Consider the following 27,699-nt stretch of genomic DNA (forward strand, 5'->3'; position numbering starts at 1 on the left):
ATGAGTTGGTTGCGGATCTGACTTGTCACCTGGAGAAAGCTGCCAAATACAATGACATCAAGAAGGTAGTGAAGCAGGCAGCACAGGGCCCTGTCAAGGGCATTCTGGGCTGTACAGATGACCAGGCTGTCTCTTGTGACTTTAACAGTGACACCCACTCCTCCACCTTCGATGTTGGGGCTTGGCCTCACTGTGATTGTCCTCACTGACCACTTTGTCAAGCTCATTTCCTGGTATGACAATGAATTTGTCTACAGCAACAGGGTGGTAGACCTTATGGTCCACATGGCCTCCAAGGAGTAAGAGCCCCTGGACCATCAGCCCCAGTGACAGGAAGAGAAGCCCTCAGCTGCTGGGAAGTCCTTGCCCCAAATCGATCTCCCAACACACTGAGAATATTTTGACCTCCAGTTTCCATCCTAGACCCCCTGACGAGGGTAGGGGCTTAGGGAGCCTTATCTTGTCAGGCGCCATCAATAAAATTCACTGTACCCCCACAAAAGAATACTTATCTGTGATGGTTAATTTTATATTTTAATTGAGATATATTTTGGGGTAACATTAATATTTAAAGCATCAGACTTTGAGTAAAGCAGATGATGCTTCATAATATGGGTTGGCTCCATCCAATCACTTGAAGGCCTTAATAAATAAAGACTGACCTCTTTTAAGCAAGAAAGAATTCTTCCAGCAGACTGCTCTTGAATTGAAACTGCAACTTTGCTTCGGCTTTCCAGCCTACCCATTAGATTTTTAAAAAATATTTTATTTATTTTTAGAGAGGGGGGAGGGAGGGAGAAAGAGAGGGAGAAAAAAAAATCGATGCACAAGAGAAACATCAATTGGTTGCCACTCACCTGCCCCCACCCAGGAACCTGGCCCACAACCCAGGCATGTGCCCTGACCAAGAATCAGACAGGCAACCTTTTTGGTTCACAGGAGGATGCTCAACATACTGAGCCACACCAATCAGGACCCCCAACACCCATTAGATTTTGGATTCACCAGGACTCTACAGTCATGTGAGCCAATTCCTTACAATCTGTCTTTTTCCCTTCAGGTAAATATGCAATAAATGATAGATGATAGATTGATGATAGATGATAGATAGGTAGATAGATAGATAGATAGATGATAGAATTTTGTTTTAAATATACAGATATACATCTATAGCTCTCTATCAAGAGAAGGAAATATTGAAATATACACATTCTGTTGGCTCTGCTTTTTTAAGAACACTGACAAATACACTCTCCAACAGAGTTATTGTGAAGATTAAATAAGACAATGCATTTAATCTTCAGAGTGCCTGAAATATGAAATAGTGCCAGATAAATGATTGCTATTCTATACCAAGCCCTTACTGACTTGATCCCAGAGGTTGTTTCTTTTAGGCCAGATCTACTATTTGAATCTGAAACCCAAGCATTCATGTACTTTTTGGAAACCTCCCTTTCTTTACCCTTTCTCAGTCCTCAACATGTTGTTAGAAAGAAAAATGACCTTCAGCTCAATAATGATTATGAGGTACTCAACACTATTATAGTACAATATTAGTATCTCTTTTTCCTGATAACTGACCTGTTTGAATACATGCATGGAGCCACCTTCTGAATTAAGTTGGACTTCCAAGTTGTTTATGAGTTGATCCATATCTGGAAAAAAGACAAAAGAAAGACAATTTTAAAATAAGATCTAACCCACTATCCACACATACAATATGCCATTTATCCTTGGTTACACTTGTTTGTGTGTTTTAAGATTTTATTTATTTATTTTTAGAGAGAGAGGAAGGTAGAAAGAAAGAAAGGGAGAGAATCATCAATGCGTGGTTGCTTCTCACTCACCCCCTACTGGGGACCAGGCCCACAACCCAGGCGTGTGCCCTGATGGGGAATCGAATCAGTAACCTTTTGGTTCACAGGCTGGAGCTCAATCCACTGAGCCACACCAGCCAGGGTTCTTTGTGTTTTTATGAACATTATTTCTCAGGACTTACTAGATACTGAGAAGTCAGTATTTTGACAACATTCTAATTTACATATTCTTTTTTTTTAAGATTTCTTTTTTTTAAAGATTTTATTTATTTATTTATTTTAGGGAGGGAAGGGAGGGGGGAGAGAGAGAGAGAGAGAGAGAGAGAGAGAGAGAGAGAGAGAGAGAGAGAGAGAGAGAGAGACATCAATGTGCGGTTGCTGGGGGTTATGGCCTGCAACCCAGGAATGTACCCTGGCTGGGAATCGAACCTGGGACACTTTGGTTCCCAGCCCGCGCTCAATCCACTGAGCTATGCCAGCCAGGGCTTAATTTATATATTCTGATCATCAAGATAGCCCTGACTTTCCCCCAATAATATAAGCTGCCCTCTCCCCTCAAATTCTATATGCATGTTAATCTGTTTCTTCCAACCACTCCAACCCACCCTACATGCACAGAAATGTCAACATAGCTACATAGTTTCCAGAAAGCTCCCCATCCTGGCCTAGCTCTCATTCTAGGGAATCCCATGCTACTTTATGGATATTCACCCTAATGAACTTGTTTATACATCAGCATCAATTCTCTCTAAAGAAATATTTGTCTCCCTCTGTTAAATATACAAACCAGGTGGAGTTGATATAAGCAGTCTTTTATTTCCTTGTTAGACAGCTTTTCCTCCTATGGAAAAAAGACGTTTGGTGGCCTAATTCAGCTGCCCTGAACCATCACACAATAAATCCCACAAGAAGCACATACCAGCATCTCTTTAACCAGATTTCCTTTGCTCTATTTACAGTCTAAACTCACTATAGAGGAAAACACAAGGCAAGTCAATCCAAGCTTGCTTATGATTTAATTGTTCAGATTTCAGATCATGCTAAATGTCTCCAAGTCAATTACAATTAGTTTCCCCATTATGACCTAGTTGCATTTCAAAACATTGTCCATAAATCAGTTAATTGCTTTAGACATCAAATACATTTACCTATATAAATGTCCATTTACAAGTCGCTTCACAATAGTCATTAAGACCTAATGCATTTAATATACAACAAATGCACAATTAGCAGGAATATAAAATTATAATACGACCACAAAAAAATAAAAGATAATCCCCCCAAAATTCCTTTATTTATTGAAATTCAGTAATGGAGGAAACCTGTCTTAAAAAAAAAAAACGATATTTATTTATTTATTTATAGAGATGGGAAGGGAGAAAGAGATCTCACACCACTGGAGGTGGATCCAGAAAGAAAAAAAACAGTGGTAAATACTAGAGGCTACTCAGATGAAATCCACTGTGGTCTTCCCCATGATTACTGATATTTTCTTCCCTGCATAGCTTTTTAACATTCATTTCTTGTCAAACAAGTTTGTGCATATTGTCACCAGATTTTATACTATAGTTTATTTCTCTCCTTTCTTATAATAGCCTTAATCTTTATATACCCTTATTAATACTGGTTCATTTGCTGTTGATAGTGGGATTGCTGGGGGAAGATATTTTTGCAAGGGTGGGTTTGTTCCCTGGGCTTTATGGATTTGTTCAGGCAGCACCTGCACAACAGCATACCAGACAGGGTGGGAGGAGTGACCCTCAGTCAACCAGCTGGAGGGAATGACCCACCAAAAAATGACCCAACAACAATCAAAGCCAAATTACATCCAGAGACCCACATAAACAGCATAAAGGGCATCCCAAGAGCATCAAGTTCAGGAGATCAAGGGGACTGTACCACTGAATCTCACAGGTCTCCTACCACAGAAGTTCACACCACAAACTCAGAGAGTCAAAACAGGTCAATTTAAGAAGCAGAAGCAAAAAAGAAGAGTCTCACAAATAATGGCAAGACAAAGAAACAACCTCCAAATGAAAGGAAAGGAAAAATCCTCAGAAAGAGTGTTAAAAGAAATACAGGCAAGTCAACTATCAGATACTGAGTTCAAAACAATAGTTATAAGGAAACTCAATGAGCTCAGTGAGAATCACCAAAAACTACAGGAAAATTATAAGGAACTTACTGTGAATTACAGGAGCATGAAAAAAGACATAGAAACTATCGACAAGAACCAAAAGGAAATGAAGAATACAATTTCTGAACTGAAGAACACAGTAGCAGGAATCAAAAACAGGCTAGAAGAATCAGAGGTTCAAATCAGAGAGCCAGACAACAAGGTAAGAAAGAAAAAAAAAACAGCAAGAACAGGAGAAAAGATTAAAAAAGAATGAAGGGAGGGTTAAGAGAACTGCAAAACCACACGAAACATAATAATATCCTTATAATAGGGATACCAGAAAAAGAAGAGCAGCAAGGATAAAAAACCTGTTCAAAAAAGTAATGAAGGAAAACTTCCCTAACTTAATGAGAGAAAAAGTCACACAAATCCAGGGAACACAGAGGGTCCCAATTCAAGAGGAACCCAAAGAGGTCTACTCCAAGACACATCGTAATTAAAATGGCAAAATTCCAAGACAGAGAGAGAATCTTAAATGTAGCAAGGGAGAAACAGGGAGTAACATACAAGGGAGCCCTGATAAGGCTAGCAGCTGACTTCTCAACAGAAACACTATAAGCCAGAAGGGAATGGCAAGAAATATTTTGAGTAATGAAAAGCAAAGGCCTGCAACCAAGACTACCCAGCAAGACTCCCAATTACAACTGAAGGTGAAATAAGGAACTTCCCAAACAGAAGAAGGCTGAAACAATACATCTCCATCAACCAACTTTGCAACATACGTTAAGGGGACTGCTTTAACAAGAATAAGAAAAAGCGTGAGAGAGAGAGAGAGAGGGACGCACGTACAAAGGAGTAGAATGGCAATGAATAAGTACCTATCAATAATAACCTTAAATGTAAATGGATTAAATGCTCCAATCAAAAGACATAGGATAGTTGGATGGATAAGAAAAGATGATCTGCACATATGCTGCCTACAAGAGACCCACCTCAGGACAAAAGACCTACACAGACTGAAAGTGAAGGGTTGGAAAAATATTCCAAAAAATGGACAAGGAAAAAAGCCAGAGTAGCAATACTTATATCACACAAAATAGACTTCAAAACAAAGGCCACAAAAAGAGACACAAAAGGACACTTCATAACATTCAAGGGAAGAATCCATCAAAAAGACATAAACATTGTAAACATACAGGTACCAAACATAGCACCCAAATATAATAGGAAAATCTTGCAGGACTTCAACAAAGATATAGAGAGGAACACACTTATACTAGGGGATTTTAACACCCCACTGTCAAAACAGATAGATCTTCCAAACAAATATCAACAAGGATATTGTGGCATTGAACAATGCCCTAGATCAAATGGACTTAACTGACTATATATATATATATAGTCAGGATATGAAAGGATATATATATATATATATATATATATATATATCCTTTCATCCTAAAAAAAATGCACATGGAACATTTTCAAAGATAGACAACATGATAGGACCCAAAACAAGCCTCAACAAATTCAAGAAAATTGAAATCATATCAAGCATTATCTTGGACCACAGGGCCTGAAACAAGAAACAAACCTCAAGGAAAAAACTCAAAAACACTCAAATTCATGAAGATTGAATAGCATGCTATTAAACAATAAATGGGTTAATAATGAGATCCAGGAAGGAATCAAAAAGTTTCTAGAAACAAATGAAAATGAACACACAACAGTTTAAAACTCATGGGACCCAGTAAATGCAGTCCTGAGAGGGATGTTCATTAGAGATACAGGCCTACCTAAAAAAGATAGAAACATTTCAAATAAAAAACCTAACCATACATCTACAAGAACTGGAGGAACAACAACATAAAAAGCCCAGAGCAAGTAGAAGGAAGGAAATAACCCAGATCAGAGCAGAATTAAACAATATAGAGACTAAAAGAACAATTCTAAGAATCAATAAATCCAGGATCTGGTTCTTTGAAAAGATGAACAAAATCGACAAGCCTTTAAGTAGACTCATTAAGAAAAAAAGAGAGAGGACCCAAATAAACACAATCAGAAATAAAAGAGGAGACTACATCTGATGCCACAGAAATATAAAGGCTTGTAGGAAATTACTACAAAAAGCTATAAGCCGAGATATTTGAAAACCTGGGTGAAATGAACAAATTCCTAGAAAATACAATCTTCCAAAACTGAATGAAGAAGTAGAAAGCCTGAACAGACCAATAACAGGTGGCAAAATCAAAGCAGTAATCAAATGATTCCTGGCACACAAAAGCCCTGGACTGGATGATTTCACAGGAGAATTTTACAAAATATTTAAGGAATGTTTCTGTAAACGTTCCTTACCCCTATACTTTTCAGACTATTCCAAAAAATCCAAGAAGAGGGAAGACTCCCAAACTCTGTTTATGAAGCCAGCATCATCCTAATCCCAAAACCACATGAAGACACAGACAGAAAGAAAACAACAGGTCACTATTGCTGATGAACATAGATGCTAAAATCCTCAACAAACTATTGGCAAACTGCACCCAGCATTTCATTAAAATGTCATACACCATGATCAAATGGGATTCATCCCAGGGATGCAAGGATGGTACAATATTTGTGAATCAATAAATGTAATACATTACATAAATAAAATACCAAAATCACATGATCATATCAATAGATACAGAAAAAGTATTTGAATAGGTATAGCAACCATTTATGATAAAAACAGACAAAAAAGGCAGAAGCATAAAATGGAATAAAAATAGTCTCTTCAACAAATGGTGTTGGGAGATCTGGCCAGCAACATGAAAAAAAATGAAACACGATCACCAACATATACCATACAAAAAAATAAACTTAAGATGGATAAAAGACTTCTATATAAGTTGTGACACCATAAAAGTCCTAGAGGAGAACATAGGCAGGAAAATCTCAGATGTTCCACACAGCAGTATTTTCACCAATATGTCCATTAGAGCAAGGGACATAAGGAAAGAATAAACAAATCAGACTTCATCAAAATAAAATCTTCTTCATGGTAAAGAAAACAGCATTAAAATGAAAAGAGAGCCAACTCTTTGAGAAAATATATTTGCAAGTGATTCCTCGGACAAGGGTTTGATCTCCAAAATATATAAAGAACACACAAGACCCCACTCCAGGAAGACAAACAACCCAATTAAAAAATGGGCAAAGAACCTGAACAGACACTTCTTCAATTACGGCCCAGAGACATATGAAGGATGTTCATCACAACTAGCCATCAGAGAGATGCAAATTAAAACCACAATGAGATACCACTTCATATTAGTCAGAATGGCCATCATAAACAAACAAACAAGTGCTGGTGAGGTTGTGGAGAAAAGGGAACCCTAGTGCACTGTTGATTGGAATCCAGACTGGTGAAGCCACTGTGGAAAACAGTATGGAATTTCCTCAGAAAACTAAAAATGGAACTCCCTTTTGACCCAGCAATTCCACTGCTAGGATTATACCCTAAGAATCTGGAAACACTAATTCAAAAGAACCTATGCACCCCAATGTTCATAGTAGCACTATTTACAATAGGCAAGTGCTGAAAACAGCCTAAGTGCTCAACAATAAATGAATGGATCAAAAAACTGTGGTGCATTTACATGATGGAATACAACACAGCAGAAAGAAAGGAGCTTCTACCCTTTGCAACAGCATGGATGGAACTAGAGAGCATTATGCTAAGTGAAATAAACCAGGCAGTTAAAGACAAATATCATATAATCTCACCTACAAGGGGAACCTAATCAACAAAACAAACAAGCAAGAAAAATAGAACCAGAGACACTGAAATAAAGAACAATCTGACAGTAACCACAGGGGAGGGGAGGAAGGGAATAATGTACCAAAGGAGGGAAAGGGTCATCAAGGGACATGTATAAAGGACCCATGGACAAGGATAAAGGGGAGGAAGGATTGAATGTGGGAGGTAGGGGTGGGTAGGGGAGAGTAATGGCGGGAAATGTGGACAACTATAATTGCACAACAATTTTAAAAAAGGAAAAAAAAAGATTCCTAATAAACAGACAGCTTTCATTGCCTCTGGTGAGGCAAAATAGGTGGCTATTAGACAGGAATCAGAAGGAGACTCTTCATTTTATATACCTTTGTATATTCTGAATTTTGAGCAATGTTGAATTTAACAATTCAGGGAAAACAAAACACACTTGTGTGTTCTATTGGTCTGTGGGTTAATTGTACCTCTGGACTAAATTAAGGTGGTGGCAAGTAGAATAAAAAGAAAGTAACTAATGCCAGATACAAATGGGAAAAAACAACAGCCCTTGGCTACTAAGTAATAAGGAAACATTTTGAGTATGGAATATAAGAACCACAACAGCTATATTTCCACACTGCTTACTAGACTTTCATATATTCTTCTAAGTGCTTATTAAATTAACAAATTTATTTCTTTACTATAACTCTATGAGGTAATTTCTACTGTTTTTCTCAATTCATGGATAAGAAAAGCCAAGTGTAGAGTTTAAATAACTTCAGCAAGTTTATGATGATGGTAAGTTGCAGAACCAGGGAAGTGAAAAATAAAAGTCTTGAATGAGGGGTGGGGAAAGAGTCTAGGGGTAATGATATATTCTATTTTAGAGATAATAAGCTTGAAGTTACAGCAAAATGGCAAAATGCTAGTTATTTGATACCTGGATTGGTATCAAATATATGAATTTGGCTCTGGAGTTAGGTTATAGCTCCTTAATCTAAATTGTTTAATAATCTCAGAGTTTGGTTTGCCCATACTACATCTATTTTGTCTAAATGTACAGTTAATATCTTTACGTTTATTGCACAACGCACCTAGCATGTTACAGACATTTAAATCCAGCTTCCTGTCCCACTAACCTACCTTCCTCTTCTCCAAACACACAAGCAACATTTAATAAAATAAGTTACTCAGCCCTGGCTGGTGTGGCTCATTGGACTGAGTGCCAGCCTGTGAACAAAAGGATCACTAGTTCAATTCCCAGTCAGGGCACATGCCTGGATTGCAGGCCAGGTCTCCAATAGGGAGCACCCAAGAAGCAACCATACATTGATGTTTCCCTCTCTTCTTCCCTCCCTTCCCCTCTCTCTAAAAATATATAAAATCTTTTAAAAAATCAGTTACTAAAAGTAATGAAAATGATGAGAGCCTCCACTTACAAAATGTGTATTAGAAGTCAGGCCCTGGGTCCAATGTGTTTTCCTTACATTATTTATAATAACAAATTAACATACCATTTTAGGGGTAAGGAAACTGAGGCTAGATGATAAAGCTGAGTTGGGGATAATAAGTATATCAGAAACCCAACTTCAGATATAAAACCCAAGTTGAAAACATTACAAGAAAATCAAGAAGTAAATCAAACAAGGTCTCATATTGTCTTCGGTAAGCTATTAAGCCCAATATAACAATGTAATTGAATCTCACTCTATTTAGTAATGAGATGCCAGTTGTACTGGATGATCATCTACATCAATTAACCCTATCAAGTTTTCCCTCATTGACAAAAACATGAGATTTTGAAGCTACATCTTAGAAGATCTTCTTTAAAATATGTACCCAGTGTTTAAAATTGGCTAAGTACTTTGAAGATACAATCATAGTACATGTCCTCAAGCACCTTTTATGTCTAAAAAAGGCGGGATAGGAGCTTAGATATGTATACAAATTATGGTAATAGTGTACATTCCAGAAAATACAGGCAAAGTGAAGTGGAAACGCAAGATTTTATCTCTATATGCAAGAATCAGGGGAGTTTTCATAGAAAAGGCATTTAATTTGGGATCAGTAATGGAGGGAATACTATAAATACTGTTTTATGAAAAAATCATGAAAATAAGTACATTCCAAGGCAGTTCACTTATGACAAGTATCAACTGCGCAGACAAGACCAGTGGTGTACAGTTTCTAAGGAATAGCTGCGGAGATAAGGAAGCTTTGATCTGGGGGCCAAGAACTAAAATAGGACTTGAAGGAAGATTGGGGTTTGTATGAGGAGGCAAAAAGAAGATATTTAAGATGGAAAGAATTGAAAATGAGTTTTAAACAATTTTCTCAGTACTTGACACATAGTATGCCAGCACATATTTGCTCAATGAATTGTATATCCAAAGGCAATATTCTCATTATTCATCAATTTAAGTGAGGTAATAAACTATAACTGACTCAAGGCAAGGGTAAATATATAAATGTGTCAAATTATAATAATGCCCCCAACAGAAAGAGAAAGAAGAAATGACTGTTCTCCCTGCCACCAGGCACACTCAAGCTAGAGAGATGAAAGATGCCTGGACTATACTTGGTAGCTTGATTATTGGAATTCAATTAGCTGTACCAACAAAGGCTTCATCTCAGAAATACATATGCTAGAATGATGGGGCAGGGGTAGAAGAGTGGTAGTGGTGATCTAGTTTGTATTTTCTGCCCAATTTTCTGTATCCTGGAAGCCTAAAACAAAAGGGTCCTATAGTCTCCAGAGCTCTGATAGTAGAGCTCTTATCCAATTTGGTGTTGAGGATGGACTAGATACATGTGTCACTTTTATTGAGTTTATATTTCTTCCTAGGTTTTCTGCTTGTCCACTTTCCAAGCTAGCTGGAAGACACTGTTCCCAGCCCATTCTCTGTGTTCCCAATAGTCACCAAAAATTAACAACTCTCATATATAAGAATGTTCTCCCCAAAATTCTGTGGAATGGGATGAAGTCATTTGTGAGTCACTGGTTTATGTTGTTTAAATGTCCTGTTGGTTATATCATTCTGTTTAAGTTGCCTGAAGAATGATGGGAAAGGCAGACTAGTGGCCCATTCTTTAAGAAGTGCTAAAGTCCAGTGGGAACAATGTTAAATCAGAAGTAAATAAAACCTGTTCTAACCTCAGCCTTTGGCAAGATAATTCAATCTTCTGAGGTCTCCTTTTGCCCCATTTGGAATGCATTTTAAAGACAGCAAAGCACTAATTCTATCAGCAGTGTTCCAAAGAGTGTCAGACTGAGTTGGAAAAGTGAAACTAACTGGCACCCTGTGTCACATACACTATAGTATTTAATCTACCCAAATTTCCTTTGAGATAAGATTATTAATACACATTCTTTAGAGGAGAAAAGCAACATCCAGGGCAAGGCAGCTAGTAAGTGCTGATATTAGAGTTTCAAAGCAGTTATGTCTGCTACTCCAAACCATTAGTTTCAAATCCAAGCTTAAAGATTATTCTCTTTGTCTAGTTATTATCACCCTGATTGATATCAGATAGGTGCTTAATAAATGCTTTTCTTCAATGAACATAATGCTAAAGGAAATAAAGGACTGTTCCTCTGACCATCTGTTTGGATTTATTTTTCCAAAGAATTTATTTATTTATTACTCTTTATCATTCTTATTGTTATTCTAGTACAGCTGTCCCAATTTTCCCCCTTTGCCCTCTCCTGCCCACCCCACCCCCTGTACCCACAGTCAATTCCCACACTTGTTGTCCATGTCCATGGGTCATTCATTCATGTTCCTTGATTAGTTCCAAGAATAAATTTTATTTTGTGATTGAATTTTCCCAAAATTGTTGGGATTAAACACACACACACACACACCTCTTCCAAGTAATCACTACAAATACATTTATTCCAGCAATTCCAGCAATTTGGCCCAGCCTCCCACGTACAAAGGAACCACCACCTTCGTCAGGACTTAAAGAGCTAGGGCAGACAGAGCCTAAGTTTCCACCTGAATCCAAGTTCAGCCTCTCCTTAAAGAAACAGCACTTCTCTGTGGCTGCCTCCAGAACCTCACAGACCAGCTCCACATCCCCAGTAGCCTAGGCTCAAACCTTAACTCACTTCTTCTTTCTTCTTTTTAGGAGCATTGGGCTTCTGAATCCTGTTCTGTCTGCGTGCAACTTTGGCAGGGCTGTTAGGTTAAGCCAAAGACAAACCTTACTACTTAAACAGAACTGCGAGTGCCAAGCCAGGGTGGACTAAATTAAACAAAGCCATCCATTCTTACCCTCCTTCATTTCTCCCAAAAGACTTCCCAAATTTCCTATCCCTTCTTTGCTCAGTCCTTTAGCAGTTATTTTCCCTTGAGTTTCATTGAATTCAACATAGTTTTTGTACCCTTGCTCCTCAACCCACCCATGCCCCCACCCATCTGCTAAAATGTAAAGAACAGAAGTGGGGGTGGGGTTGAATATACACAGAGAAAATGGCAGTGAGTTGGGTTCTAATCCCAGAGTCACTTACCTCCGGCCTCACTAGCTGGGAACTCCTGAAGTGTCCAGAACTCATGCTGTCCTCCTGGAGGCTCATAATCCTCAGCTGATCACAAGACAGCTGTTTCCCTCACCCTCCTGACAGCGATTCCTTCTCTCATTCTCCTTCTGGGCCCCCCACCTCCCCTTTTTCTCCTGGCTGGAAAATGGGGATGAGAGCCAGGCAGAGGGAGTCTATTCACACTCAGCTGGGCCGCGCTCAAAACAAGGAAAACAAACCTCCTAAGCATCCAGTCTCAAATCAGAGGGCCAGAAAAAGCAGACTTCCTAAAAATTATCTTCCCCCTGCTGCCAATGCAGCTCTTTTCCTAGGCTAAAAATAAAGTGGGTTCGCTGGGTCAAAGCGGCCAAAACTGAGGATCTTCAGTTCCCCTTTCACCTCCACCAATTCAGTCCCGGCCAAGCCCACTCTCCATACATCCTCTGATCTCTACGCACCCTTGAGCAGAGGACCTGGTGTTGGACCTAAGCAAACCAACCCAGATCCTAAAGCAATACTTGAATACAAACTTGAGGACTCCTTCAGGAAAGGAATCTTTACTGCAGCCCCAGCCTGCGCACACCCCAGCGCCTTCCTAAAAAGAAAAAAGGGAGGGTCAAATGCCTACAATTGGTGGAAATATATACAGGCATCTCGAGTCCTGGACAGGGGCTTCAGTAAAAAATGGCAGCAACTCCTACGGGTCCTCTGGGGACAGGTTTCTTGGAGGCACCTAGCTGCCGCACTGGGGACCTCACCTCACACTCTTGCTGGTCAGATCCTAAAGTGCTAGCTGGGCAACTTGAGTGGGTTGGGTAACTCCGTCTCTAGCCCGGTTATTCCCAGAAAAGAGGTGTGACTCTTGCTGAGGGTGGAGTTCCTTAAAAGCGACGGACGTCTGCCAGAGGAGAGTGCAGAGTGGGATGAGGAAAAGGGGAGTGGGGCGGGACACTGGGCGGAGAGCACGGGCCTTGCCCCTCCCAGCAGCTTCTCAGTCTCAATCCCCAGCAGGTATATAGCTAGAGTCAATTTCGATTCTTTTTTTCCGTCCAAGAAAGATGCTTGCAAGCACTCTGCTTGGTCACCTATTCATTCCAATTTAAATTAACTCACCAGGGAAGAGTGAAAAGAATTCAGGGATTGATGGTAGGAGCTGTCTACAAAGAGAGAAATGGGGAAGGGGAAAAGCAAGGCTGGCAATTTGAATCATGTTTACCCTCCTACCTCTCCCTGGTAACAGTATGACACCAGCAAAGACAGCGAGGTCACGGTGTCTTCTCAAGGAGGAGATCAAGAGCAGAGAAAAAATGGAGCTGGGAGCATTTTCTAGCAAGAGATAAGGAAAGAATGTAAGAATGAGAGAATGGGTGGGGAAGAAGGAGGAGTTAAAAGATTTGTGAATATAGTAAGGTTCTTTTTGTCTCCCAGATACTAGACTTCTAAGAATAGATGTCAAACCCCTGAGACCACCACTCAACCAGACATTTATTGCTAAGATTCATGTAGAGCTTAATCCATAGCATAACAGCTACATTTTCAGGATTTCTTTACCCTTACTTGAAAGTCCCTCTCTAGCTCATTTTAGTAGGAGGTCATTAAGTCTCAAGCAACCACAGGCCCTTATCAGTGCCTCTTCCCTACCACAATTCTTTCATAAGGGAGGAAAGAGCAGAGAGACAGTAAACAAAGCAGAGGGAGAGAGGGAGTATACAGAGAGGAGAAATAATAATGGCTCTGGTATATTCAGCACCTAATACGGGCAAGTCACTGGGTCAGGTGCATTCTTCATCATTTCTTATTCCCAATAACAAACCTGGAAAGCCCATTTTTTAAAAATAACAAAACTGAAGTCTAAAACCCAGTAGTTATCAACTTGCTTGATATCTCTGCCTTGATGTCTTGTAATCATCTCATCCTCTCTTACTCTGTGCCAAACTCGCTGTTCTTCCTCCTATGGTTCACCAATAATACACCCCAACATCTGAAGCAGAACTCTGGGACTCATTCTCTAACCCAGAGATTTTCAACCTTTTTCATCTCATGGCACACATAAATACTAAACTTCTGCAGCACACCAAAGAATATTTTTTCCTGATTTGACAAATAACAGGTATAATTTTGATTGATTTACAAAAAAGAATAGTAATAGTAATTACCTACCCATTTTGCTCCAAGGTGACATTTTAAAAAATCAGGTGCCTATACTTCCACATAAGGATTTCTGGTATCAAGAATTAACCAATCAAATGCAACCTTATTATACAACATGATTAATAAGATGCAACTCTATTATATGACCTATGTATTTATGGTTCAAGAAAGGGCATTCACACCGACGGCTACTGTTGTGTTAGCTGTTGTCATTTTTTTAACTTTACTTTCATTGTTGAACTTTAACACATGTCCCCATTTTCCCCATCAGTACCCACGTCCACCCAGCCCCCACCCCATTCCCTCTGGCCATCATCATTTTTTTATTTGACAATCTGAGAAAAAAAGAAGTCAGTGCCCATGACTAAATAGTTAGGTATTGAATGTTTTAAAAGTTCTTGTGGCACCCCGGCTGAAAATCCAGGTCACACCTGTTGTGATCTGGACTCAGCCTACCTCTGAAGCAGCAGAAATTTTAGTGCTTTGCCAGGCATAATCTATATTATAAATCCCTGAAAATGCCTGTTTCCATGTCTATGCTTTGGCTCACCTTGCCTTCTCTTTTTTGACATGGTTTAACCTCTCTGTTAATCTTTCTTCAAAGGATTAATCAAGATCATCTTCCCTACTTACTTAACTCCTTCAGGCAAAACTGACCATTGCTTCCTCTGTGCCCTTCTCTGCCTCAAAGCACATATTTGTTGATATAATTGCTCCCCCTACTAGGCTATAACATCCCTGAGTTTAGGTGCCAGGTGTTATCATTCTTTAACGTGTATGTTATATGATATTATTAACAATAATAATAGTTACTGAGACAAAGTCTGTTCTACACACATACACACACTCATTGAATACTTCTGATGACCTTATGGGCAGGTATTATTACTATCTACATTTTACAAATAAGGAAACTAAAGGACAGAAACTAAGTAACATGCATACTTTGAAAAGAATCACTTTATGCCATAGAGCAGGGATGTCAAACTCATTCTCACTGGGGGCCACATCAGCCTTGTGGTTGCCTTCAAAGGGCTGAATGTAATTTTAACTCCTTAACAGTTAAGGAGTAGTTACATTTATACAGTTCTAAAATTATTTTGGCCCTAGAAATAACAAGTGAAAATGAGTTTGACACCCCTGCCATAGAGCCTTAATATCTCAATGTATAAAATTTGGGAAATTCTAGTAAATGTAGGATTCTCACCACTCCAACCAACACTATTTTCAGCAATACTAGAAAGTTTTCTCTTAGATTCCAGTGTGTGAAAGGACATTGAACTGTTTCTGTTTATTTTTAATTTTTTAATTATAGTTGACATACAATACTATATTACTTTCAGTTATACAGTATAATGATTAAATATTTATATAACTTGCAAAGTGAAACCCTGATAAGTTTTGTGCCTACCTGACACCATGTATAGTTATTACAATATTATTGACTATATTCTCTAAATTCTACTTTACATCCCCACAACTAGTTTGTAACTGCCAATTTGTACTTAATTCCTTCACCTATTTCACAAGCCCCCCAATCCCTTTCCCATATGGTGTCCATCAGTTTATTCTCTGTATCTATGAGTTTGTTTGTTCATTTATTTTGTTTTTTAGATTCCACATACTCAAATAAGTGAAATTATATGGTATTTGTCTTTCTCAGGTGCACTTATTTCAATTACAATAATACCCTCTAGGTCTATCCAGGTTGTTGCAAATGGTAAGACTGAATTCTTTTTATGGCTGAGTAATATTACATTGTATATATGTACCACATCTTTATCTATTTCTCTTTTGAGTGGAGCATTTAATCCATTTACATTCAAAGAAATTGTTGAAATTCCTTAGTAGTTAATTATGTGTTTTTCTCATGCAGTTTTCCCCCTTTTTAAAATATATTTTATTGATTATGCTCTTACAGGTGTCCCAATTTTTCCCACTTACCCCCTCTACACAGTACTCCCCATTCCTACTAGCAATCCTTCCCTTAGTTCATGTCCATGGGGTGTGCGTATAAGTTCTTTGGTTTCTCCATTTCCTATTTTGTTCTTAACATTGCCTGTATATTCTGTAACTATCAATTTGTACATCTTAATCCCTGGATCTTTTCTCCCATTCTCCCCCTTTCCCCTCCCAACTGATTACCCTCCAATGATCTCCACATCTATGATTCTGTTTCTGTTCTGCTTGTTTCCTTAGTTTGTTTTTTAGATTCAATTGTTGGTAGTTGTGAATTTATTGCCATTTTAATGTTTATAGTTTTGGTCTTCTTCTTTTTATTAAATAAGTCCATTTAACATTTCATATAATAATGGCTTAAGGATGATGAACTCTTTAGCTTTACCTTGTTTTGGAAGCATTTTATCTGCCCTTCAACTCTAAATGATAGCCTTGCTGGACAGAGTAATCTAGGTTGTAGATCCTTGCTTTTCATCATTTTGAATACCTCTTGCCAGTCCCTTCTTGCCTATAAGGTTTCTTTCAAGAAATGAGCTGACAAGTCTTATGGGAACTCCTTTGTAGGTAAGTATCTGCTTTTCTCTTAGTGCCTTTAAGATTCTCTCTTTGTTTCTAACCTTTGGCATTTTGATTATGATGTGTCTTGGTGTGGTCCTCCTGGTCTCCACCTTGTTTGTGACTCTCTGTGCTTCTTGGACTTATATGTCTCTTTCCTTCACCAAATTAGGGAAGTTTTCTTTCATCATTTTTTTCAATTTCTTGCTCTTTCTCTTCTCCTTCTAGCACCCCTATGATTCAAATGTTGGTACATCTGAAGTTGTCCCAGAAGCTCCTTAGCCTATCCTTGGTTTTTGGATGTTTTTTTCCTTCTTGTTCTGATTGAATGTTTTTTGCTTCCTTATGTTCCAAATCATTGATTTGATTCTTGGCTTTATCCATTCCACTATTGATTCCCTGTAAATTTTTCTTTATTTCACTTGGCATAACCTTCATTTCTGCTTCAGTCTCTTTTATGTTGTTGAAGTACCCTGTGAGTTCCTTGAGCATCCTAATAACCAGTAATTTGAGTTCTGCATCTGATAGATTGTTTATCTCCATTTTGTTTAGTTCTTTTTCTGGAGTTTTGTTCTGTTCTTTCATTTGGGCCATATTTCTTTGTCTCGTTATTTTGGCAGCCTCCCTGTATTTGTTTCTATGTATTAGGTAGAGTTGCTTTGACTCCCTGTCTTAGTAGCATGGCATATTGCAGACTGTCAGGTAATATCTCAAAAGAAACTTTGAAGACTAGAAGGGACCAGCAAGAACTATTAAAAGTGATGAAAAGTGGAGAGATCCACGTGGGTACAGGAGTAAGGAGAAGCTGCACTGACCTTCTCCCAGGACCAATCTGGAATTACAACTAAATTGTAGAGAAATCATGCAGAATAACCAATGGAACAAGCTGGAGACAAGCCTTATAACCAGGGACAGACAGAAGAAACCTCTTCACCATAGTGTGATTGGTGCAGAGTGAGGAGAAGACACCAGAGGGCTGGCTGGGCTCCCACGGGTGGCTGCAGAGGTACCAGAGGGAAATTCAGTAGCTGGGGGCTTCCCCCTGAAAGTGTGGGGTCTAAATCTGAAGCTAGGCTCCCCAGCCTACAGTAAGAGCTGGAAAGGAACCCAAATAACACCCAGATGTGAAAAGCAGCAGGGTTTCTGTCTACCAGAGAGAGATGCCTGAAGCCACAGAAAGACTTAAAGGACCAACACACATAATTTCATTTGCAGCCACTTACCCTGGGATCTGACAAAGTAGGGGAAGATTGGACTAGAGACACTGGTGGAGAGTCTAGGGGTAGAAGCTGTGGGACAGAACTGAGGGAGCAGCCACCATACTGCAGAAGCCATCTTGCTCAGGCAGAGTAGACCCCTCTGAGTAGCATCAGCCTGAGGAAAAGCAGTGGACCTGCCCACAGAAATTACTCTGCCCCACCCTGTGGCACCTGACTGCTGATTATAGATTGACTAGATTAACAATGGAAGGAGACAGTCACAGTCTGTGGATTGCTGGTAGCCTGGAACAGGCTGCCTAGGGCCAAAGTGGGACACCATCTGGTATCACCCCAGGTGGATACAGAAAGAAAAAAAAACAGTGAGATGAATTCCACCATGGTCTTCTTCATGATTTGCATTATTTTTTCTCCTGCATAGTTTTTTAACGTTCATTTCTTATCCTTCAACTTTGTGCATATTGTCACTAATTTTTATATTATAGTTTATTTCAAATCTCATATTTTGCTCCTCTATTCTCTTACTCCATTTTACCTTCTTCTTATTTTTGTTTTGAATTTCATTTTCTTTCTTGCTATGACTTGTTTCCATTCCACACTCTTACTATTTCTCCCCTTCAGCCATTCAAAACCATTTTTCTTGTCATAAGTCATCTCACATCCTTTTACCCATTCTTAAAATACCCTTATTCTCTTTCCACCTTTATCAGTCATTGTCCGTTGGTTGTGGATATAATGGTGGCTGTTGCATTTCTCCAATTTTATTTCAGGATCTTCACTACTGTGGTATTTCAAATCTCATATTTTACCATTCCTCTCCCTTACTCCACTTTGCCTCGCTTCTGCCCTTTCTTTTTTTCATTTTTAATTTTATTTTTCCTCATGTTAGCCTGGTTTTTATTCTTCATTCTTAGTATTCCTTCTCCCTCTATTATCCCCAAATCACTTCTCTTCCCTCTAGACATTGCCTAAGCTTTTCTTTCTTTCTTACTTCCCCCATATTCTCCTCCCACTTATTAATCTTTGCTCAATGTTGTTGCTAATAGTGTGGTGGATCCTTTTCTCCAATTTGGTTCATATTTTTTTCTTCTCTATCTCACTACTTTTTTAAATTTACTTTTTAAATTTCTGTTTAAACCTAATACTATACACTTCCCTTCTCTTACTCCATTCTCCGTTTTCCCTCCCATTTTTATTTACAATGTAATTTTTTCTGTCTTACTCTGTTTGCCTTGTCCCTATTCCCTACTCTTATTATTGCTGCTCTCTCTACCCTCTCAAAATTGTTTTTCTTTCAGTTAGTCATCTCATATTCATTTTTCCTTTCTTATAATAGTTTTAATCTATTTACTCCTTTATTAATACCAGCTCATTTGCTGTTGATAGTGTGATTGTGGGTGGGGCTAATATTGTGGGAGGTTGTTTGGGTTTGTTCTGGCAGCACCTGTAAAACAACATAAAAGACATGGTGGGTGTTGTGACTCTCCAACAGCCAGCCAGTGGGGAGGACTCACCTAAGAAAGACCCAACAACAACCAAAACCCAATTACAACCAGAGAGCCAACATAAATGGAATAAAGGGCATCCCAAGAGCATCACATTCAGGAGATCAAGGAGACTGCACCACTGAATCCACAGGTATCTTATCACAGAAGGTCATACCATGAAGACAGGGAGTCAAAGAAGATCAATATAAGAAGTAGAAACAAAAAAGAAGAGTCATCTAAAATAAGGAGGCAAAGAAACAAACCCCATTAGAAAGAAAAGGGAGAATCCCTAGAAAGAGTGATAAATGAAATAGAGGCAAGCAAACTATAAGACACTGAGTTCAAAATAATGGTTATTAAGGATGCTCAATGAGCTTAGTGAGAACTACAAAGAACTCCAGGAAGACTATAAGGAACTTATTACAAACTACACTAGCATGAAAAAGGATACAGAACCATCAATAAGAGCCAGAAGGAAATGAAGAACATAATACCTGAAATGAAGAACACAGTAGAAGGAATTAAAAGCAGGCTACATGAAGTAGAAGATAGAAACAGTGAGCTGGAGGAGAGGGGTTAACAGAAGGAGAAGAGGAGCTAGTGATAGAAAATCTGTATGAAAAAGTTATAACAGAAAACTCCCCTAACTTAGTGAGAGAAAAAGTCATTCAACTCCAGGAAGCACAGAGGATCCCAATCAAAAGGAACCCAAGGAGGCCCACTTCAAGATACATCTAATTAAAATGGCTAAATTTAAAAACAAAGAGAGAATCTTAAAGGCAGAAAGGGAGAAACAGATAATAATATACAAGGGAGCTCCAATAAAGCTAACAGCTGATTTCTCAACAGAAACACTACAAGCCAGAAGGGAATGGTAAGAAATATTTCAAGTAATGAAGAGCAAGGACCGGCAACCAAGACTACTCTATCCAGCAAGGCTTTCATTTTAAATGGAAGGCAAAATAAGGAATTTCCCAGACAAAAAAAGACTAAAATGATACATCTCCACCAGACCAACATTGCAAGAGTTGCTAAAGGACTGCTTTAAGAAGATGAAGAAACACAGTAAGATAGATAGAGGGCTGGGGGAACACACATACAAAGGGAAAAATGGCAATGAATAAGTACCTATCAAATATAACCTTAAATGTAAATGGTTTACATGCTCCAACAAGACAAAGGGTAGCTGAATGGATAAGAAAACAGGACCCACATACGTGATGTCTACAAGAGACCCACCACAAAACAAAAGATCTATACAGACTGAAATTGAAGGGATGGAAAAAAAAATATTCCAAGCAAATGGACATGAAATATGCTGGGGTAGCAATACTTATACCAGACAAAATATATTTTAAAACAAAGGCCATAAAAAGAGACAAAGAAGGACACTTTATAATAATGGAATATACATCAAGAAGATATAACCCCTGTAAACATATATGTACCCAAAATAGGAGCAACCAAGTATATAAGGAAAATATTGGAGGACTTCAAGAAAGATACTGACAACAAACACTAAAAGCAGGGGATTTTAATACCTCATTGTCACCAATGTATAGATCTTCCAAGCAAAGTATCAACAAGGATATTGTGTCATTAAACAACACTCTAGTCAAAAGGGTTTATCTTTTGATATATACATAATCTTTTACCCCACAGAAATAAAATATACATTCTTTTCAACTGCACATAAAACATTTTCAAAGATAGCCCACATGGTAGGTCACAAAACAAGCCTCAACAAACTCAAGAAAATTGAAATCATATCAAGCATTTCCTCAGATCATAATGGCTTGAAACTAGAAACCAACCTCAAGGAAAAAAACTCAAAAACATTCAAATGCATGGAGACTGAATAACGTGTTATTAAATAATGAATGGGTTAACAATGAGATCAAGGAAGAAATTAAAAAGTTTCTGGAAACAAATGAAAATGAACACACAACAACCCAAAACCTATGGAACATAGCAAAGGCAGTCCTGAGAGGGAAGTCTATAACAATACAGGCCTACCTAAAAAAGATACAAACATTTCAAATAAACAACCCAACCCGACATCTACAAGATCTGGAGGAACAATAAACAAAGCCCAGAGTGAGTAGAAGGAAGGAAATAATCAATATCAGAGACAAATTAAATGACATAGAGACCTAAAGAACAATTCAAAGGATCAATAAATCCAAGAGCTGATTCTTTGAAAAAATAAACAAAATTGACAAGCCTTTAACCAGACTCATCAAGAAAAAAAAGAGAGAGGACCCCAATAAATAAAATCAGAAATGAAAGAGGAGAAATTATAACTGGTACCACAGAAATACAAAGGCTTGTAAGAAATTACTATGAACAACTATGATATGAGAGATTTGGCAACTTGGGGAATATGGACAAATTTCTAGAAACATATAATCTAAAACTGAAACAAGAAGAAGAAAGCCTGAATAGACTGATATCAGGTAGTGAAAGTGAAGCAGTAATCAAAAACTCCCAGCACACAAAAGCCCTGCACCTGATGGCTTCACAGGTGAATTTTACCGAACATTTAGGGAAGAGCTAACTCCTATTCTTCTCAAACTATTCCAAATAATTCAAGAAGAGAGAAGACTCCCTAACTCATTTTACGAGGCCACTATTATCCTAATTCCAAAACCAGGTAAAGACACAACAAAGAAAGAAAACTACAGGCAAAATATCACTGATGAACATAGATGTTAAAATCCTCAACAAAATATTGGCAAACTGCATCCAGCAATACACTACAAAGATCATACACCATGATCAAGTGGGATTCATCCCAGGGATGTAAGGATGGTATAATATTCACAAATCAATAAACATAATACACCACATAGATAAAATGAATGGCAAAAATCACATGATCATATCAATAGATACTGAAAAAGCTTTTAATACAGACAGCACCCATTTATGATAAAAACCCTCAGCAGCTCTGGCTGGTGTGGTTCAGTGGATTGTGTGCCAGTCCATGGGGTCATCGGTTCAGTTCCCAGTGAGGGCACATGCCTGGGTTGCAGTCGATGTCCCCATTGTGGGGCAGGGTCTATAGGAAGGGCTAGACATATGAAGATCTCACACTCCATGTAATTGTGAGAACCCTACACATGAAAACCCTACATGAAGAACTCTTTATAATAAAGGTCTCTGATTCTAACTTCCCCTTCCCTAAACTTCCACTTCTTATATAAATACCCCTCCATCTTGGCATGTGGGTTGGAGAGTGCACATAGCTTGCTGTCTTCAAGCACTGGGTTGCCACCATTTATTTTTTCTGAATATTTTTTCTTTCTTTATTGTTCAAGTTCAGTTGTTTCCATTTTCACCTCACCACGCCCCCTGCTCCCACATCCCCGCCTCCCACCCTCAAACCTACCCCCTTTGGCTTTGTCCATGTGTCCTTTATACATGTGGCTTGATGGCTTTTCCCTTGTTATCCCTCTCCCCTCTCCTCTCTGGTTACTGTCAGTTTGTTCTTTATTTCCAGTCTCTGGTTCTATTTTGCTTGATTGTTTGTTTTGATTAGGATACACTTATAGGTGAGATCATATGGTATTTGTCTTTCACTACCTGGTTTATTTCACTTAGCATAATGCTCTCCAGTTCCATCCATGCTGTCATGAAATATAGGAACTCCTTCTTTCTTTCTTCTGTGTAGTATTCCATTGTGTAAATGTACCACCACTTTTTGATCCACTCACTTACTAATGGGCATTTAGGTTGCTTCCAGCACTTGTCTATTGTAAATTGTGCTGCTATGAACATTGGGGTGCACAGGTTCTTTTGAATTGGTGTTTCAGGATCCTTAGGGTATAATCCCAACAGTGGTATTGCAGAATAAATTCTTTTCTGTGGTGAAACACTTAGTCAATATTATTTTCAGTTAACACTAAGAATCACCATAGGTTTTCCTTTGTATTAACTGGCTTAAGAAATAAACCAAATAGCAACCCGCAACATCTTTACCTACTTCCATCTCACCCTAAGCCTTAAGAGACTCCCTGGTTGGAATAGTAGCCTGTCCTTTCCTCTATCCAAAGAGTCACATGAGAAGCATGAGTTAAATTTAGCATGGAACCTAATTAACAGTTAAGAAATACAAAGATACATCATATGTCAGGGTCAATGAGATGTTTGTTCTTCCCATTCCCTCTTCCTCCTCTTCATACTCCTGCTTCTCCTTTCATGAAAGCCAGCTGACAAACTACTAGGGTGGAGCACAGTGTGAGGTAGGGAGGGAAGGAAAAGTCTCATTAAGAAAACCATTCTCCCTGCCCTCAGAACAATAACAACAAAAACAAAGCTTGGGGAGCTGAGGGTGAAGAAGGTGGGGAAGAATACAGTGAAATGAGGAAGGGTGGGGAGAGCAAAAGGAATTAGGGGCCCAACAGGGTAGAGCTGGTCTGGGAGGGAAGGGAACTCAAGCAGTATATAAACAGAAAAGACTGCATTCCTAAGTCATTGTTTAAAGAACAACAAAAATGTAGCTGAAACCAGTGCATACCTCAGTTCTAATGGGAACAAAATTCCACCCTCTCACCCACTTTCTTCTTGCTCTGCAGTTTCCTAGAGGGCACATTCCTCCTTCTAGGAGATCTTTTGTCCCTCTGCTAATGTTGAACAGTGTTAAGTTCCTCACATGTCCCAGAGATCAGTGCTAAGGCTACTGTCTGCAAAGAATAAGAATATTTTGGAGAAGGAAATATACTTAGCTGAAAGGAGAAAGCCTACAAGGAGACTGTGGGAGAAAAACAATGACTTAGGTTACTAACCGCATAGCTTTGGGCAAGTAACTTTACTTCTCTTAAAGTCAGTTTATTCACCTACTTTTTTCAAAGGTATGCTGCTAGTAATTACTTCTCAGAATTGTCAAAAAGATTAAATAAGATACAGAGCTGGATTTACAGTGAAATTAATAAAGCTTGAGCTTCAGGGACCCTCATTTGAATGGGCCATTACCAAGACCCTGGGAGGGATCAAACAGCATGTTTTTCCCAAATTGTATAAGCCTAAGGTCCCCCAAAACCTGGATCTTCCCCTTATGAGATTATAGCCTACAAAACACAATGCTTAGCATAAAGAAAGCACTCAATAAATGATAACTGTTATTCTTAGCAATGACAGCTCTTAAATCTACTAGCTTTAGATTGAGTCTCTTTCTAGCCACAGATATTGGGGCTATGCCTCTATATTACCCATACCTCCCACCTTGAACATATAAATAAACCAACTTATAGAAATTATGACTAAACTATTTGCTTGAGACATTCAGATGCATGAGTAAATTCACCTTAGGAATGGCCAATGGAACATGAGCAGGTGACTAGTGTTTGAAATTCTCCTCACACAACACCATCCCAGGCAACTCCAGCAGGCCTGCAAACTCCCACAAGTTTAGTTGTATCTCAGACTCTTAACTTTATAAGCAAAAAGCTTAACTAGGTGTGCAGAGTACATGTGTGTGTGTATGCGTGTGTGTTGGAGTTAGGTGGCTGGGTATCATGGATTTTTCATACCAGTTTAGAACCTTGATGCTACCCTACCCATAAACTGGAGGAGGGAAGAGGCTTCATAATCATCAGCTAAGCCAAACTAGAAAAACTGGGAGCCTTACACTCATCTGCTGGAAAGAATAACATACTTAGTATGATACCCAAAATATATATTCTGAATCAGGAAAGGATCCTATGGAGTGTACAAGAAAAAGGCTTACATTTTTGCTTTTGTATTAAACATAAATATACATGATTGTCTAAGGAGATGTATAAATAAAACAGAAACTTATTTATCACTAACCTAATTCAGAGAGACGTCAGGGTACCACAAGTCCCCCAAATGTAGGCTCACACTTGTCATCTTTGTATTAAGACAAGCCTCTTTCACTTTCCTAACAGACAAGTTGTGTCCATCTCCCACTATCCCTCAAGCCTTTACCCTTCTGCCCACTATAGTCTTATCACTTCTCTCAGAAAGTTAAACAAATAGTAGGAAGAGAGTGTGTCTTTGGTGCTTTCTTTAAGCCCTCCCACTAACATACCTATTGAAGTACTGCACCTTTGTTATTTCCTTCCTTTGCTCTTTGTCCAAATGGCCCTGTATTACAGTAGTCATTTCCCCTCAAGTTCAATCACAAATACTGGAATAGCCTACCATAAAGCCACAATGTCAGGACATTACCTTCTAAAGTCAGGCTAGCAGTGGATTTGTATGTGGTGACAGCTGCACAACCTCATGGATATAGAACAAACAATTGAACTGTACACTTTAAGTAAAGGAATCATGGTATACCAATTATATCTCAATAAAGCTATTATTTAAAAAAAGAAAAAAAGAGTAAAGCAAGCAGATTAGCAGTAGCAAATCACTCCCTAAGGTAAAATAAATTATTTGATCTAGGAAGAAAATCTAATTAGCATGTCATGGAGATATAGGCAACTATACATGTTTATGCAGCTGAAATGATCAGGACTATGTGAACAACAGGTAGAAAGAATATACACAAGTAGCCCTGGCTGATGTGGCTCAGTGGATATAGCTCTGGCCTGAAAACCAAAAGGTCACGGGTCCCATTCCCAGTCAGGGCACATGCCTGGGTTGCGAGCCAGGTCCCCAGTACTGGGCACACGACACACATTGATGTTTCTCCCCTTCTTTCTTTCTCCCTTCCCCTCTCTCTAAAAATAAAGAAATAAAATCTTAAAAAAGAATATACACAAATGTACTGAAAAGAAAATATTGAAAACACACATTGGATAGAAGAGTTATTCACTCAAGCACAGAATGCTGATGTAGGAGGGACTCAAAGAGACTATTTCATCCAGTGTTTTTCAACATGTGGTATTCATTCTAATAGCAATGTGAAGAATTATCTCAGGTGGTATATAGATAAATAGTTTCCAATAGTGCATATTTATTTGTAGAGAGTAAAATTGGAATTCTATTTGTGGTTTTGTTATTTTTGATGAAAATTTTTAGTAAAATGAGTATGTTTATTTAAGAAAGCATGTTAAATAAATAATGCTACAAGTGGTAGTCAAATGTGGTACAAATCAAAAAGGTGAAATATAAGTAATTGAACTTTAGCAATCAATTATTGAATCCAATTATCCTCCCAATTCAGGTGTGTCTTTATTAGACATCTTGGTTTAGAGGAAGGTCTAACTCACAAATCAATAAATACATAGCAAGCTGCTTCCTCCACTAGTGCCTCTGGCAGAATTGCTAATAGATCCTGGAAGCTTTCCAGAGAGCCTAGATGAAGCCTTATACTTTTTCTGAACACACCTCTACAGAAAGTTTTCCTTGAACCTCCAGTTTGGGCTAATAAGGCCTCATCCAGCCCTTATAGTAGTCTGACATATTTCTCTCACACAGCTCACTCCATTATAGTATACTTATCTTTTGGTCAGACTCACTCATTTGTCTGTCAGTTTCTTGAAGTCAAGAAGCAGCTCAATCATTAGTAGTTTAATTATCTTTATACTTTTAGCTCTAAATACAGTGCTTATCATATGACAAGTGCCCAATAAAAGTTTGTAGACTGGAATAATTTAGAGCCAAAATGTCTGGGTGTGAATACTAGGTCACCACTTCCTAGCTGTGTGACCTTGGATAAGTTATTTAATGTAGCTGGGCCTCAGTGTCCTCATTTGTAAAATAGGAATTATAACAGTACCTACCTCATAGGATATTGAGGACTATGTAACTTAACACATGTACATGCAAAAAATTAAAAATACATGCACATGCAACATGCTTACAACAGTACTTGGCACAGAGTGTACACTACATAAATTTTTATCATTATGTTGAACTGAAATATGCCTCTTTGAGATTTCTACCTATTAGTTCTGGGACTGACCATTGAAGAAAAAAGAGCACGGCTACTCCTTCCATATCATGCTCCCTCAAATGTTTCAGCTTTGTTTCTATCCCTTCTGTAATATGGCTTCCATACTCTCAACCACTTCTTTTCTTGGTTGTTTAGAGGAAAATGATAAGGACTCCCAGGCTAGGGATGCTATCTCACAAATACCAAGGTGCTTTCCCACAAAGTTTGCCAGGTAAGCAAGTACAAAGGTGAGTATAAAGGTGATATTTATGGTATAA

At 38.5% G+C, this 27,699-nt stretch overlaps 1 protein-coding gene across 1 annotated transcript in view; it reads right to left on the reverse strand.

The window, feature by feature from the left end:
- The window catches only part of KLF8 (Kruppel like factor 8), a 104,937-nt gene that overhangs the window by 32,578 nt on the left and 44,660 nt on the right, over positions 1 to 27,699 (reverse strand). The window contains exon 2 of the mRNA XM_045833237.1: positions 1,582 to 1,655. Coding sequence (XP_045689193.1) covers positions 1,582 to 1,653 — 72 coding nt within the window. The 5' untranslated portion in view covers positions 1,654 to 1,655. The remainder of the gene's footprint in view (positions 1 to 1,581; positions 1,656 to 27,699) is intronic.

Source organism: Phyllostomus hastatus, unplaced genomic scaffold (genome assembly GCF_019186645.2).
Source record: "Phyllostomus hastatus isolate PE091 unplaced genomic scaffold, TTU_PhHast_1.1 phas_contig_10, whole genome shotgun sequence".
In the NCBI taxonomy this organism is placed as follows: Eukaryota; Metazoa; Chordata; class Mammalia; order Chiroptera; family Phyllostomidae; genus Phyllostomus; species Phyllostomus hastatus.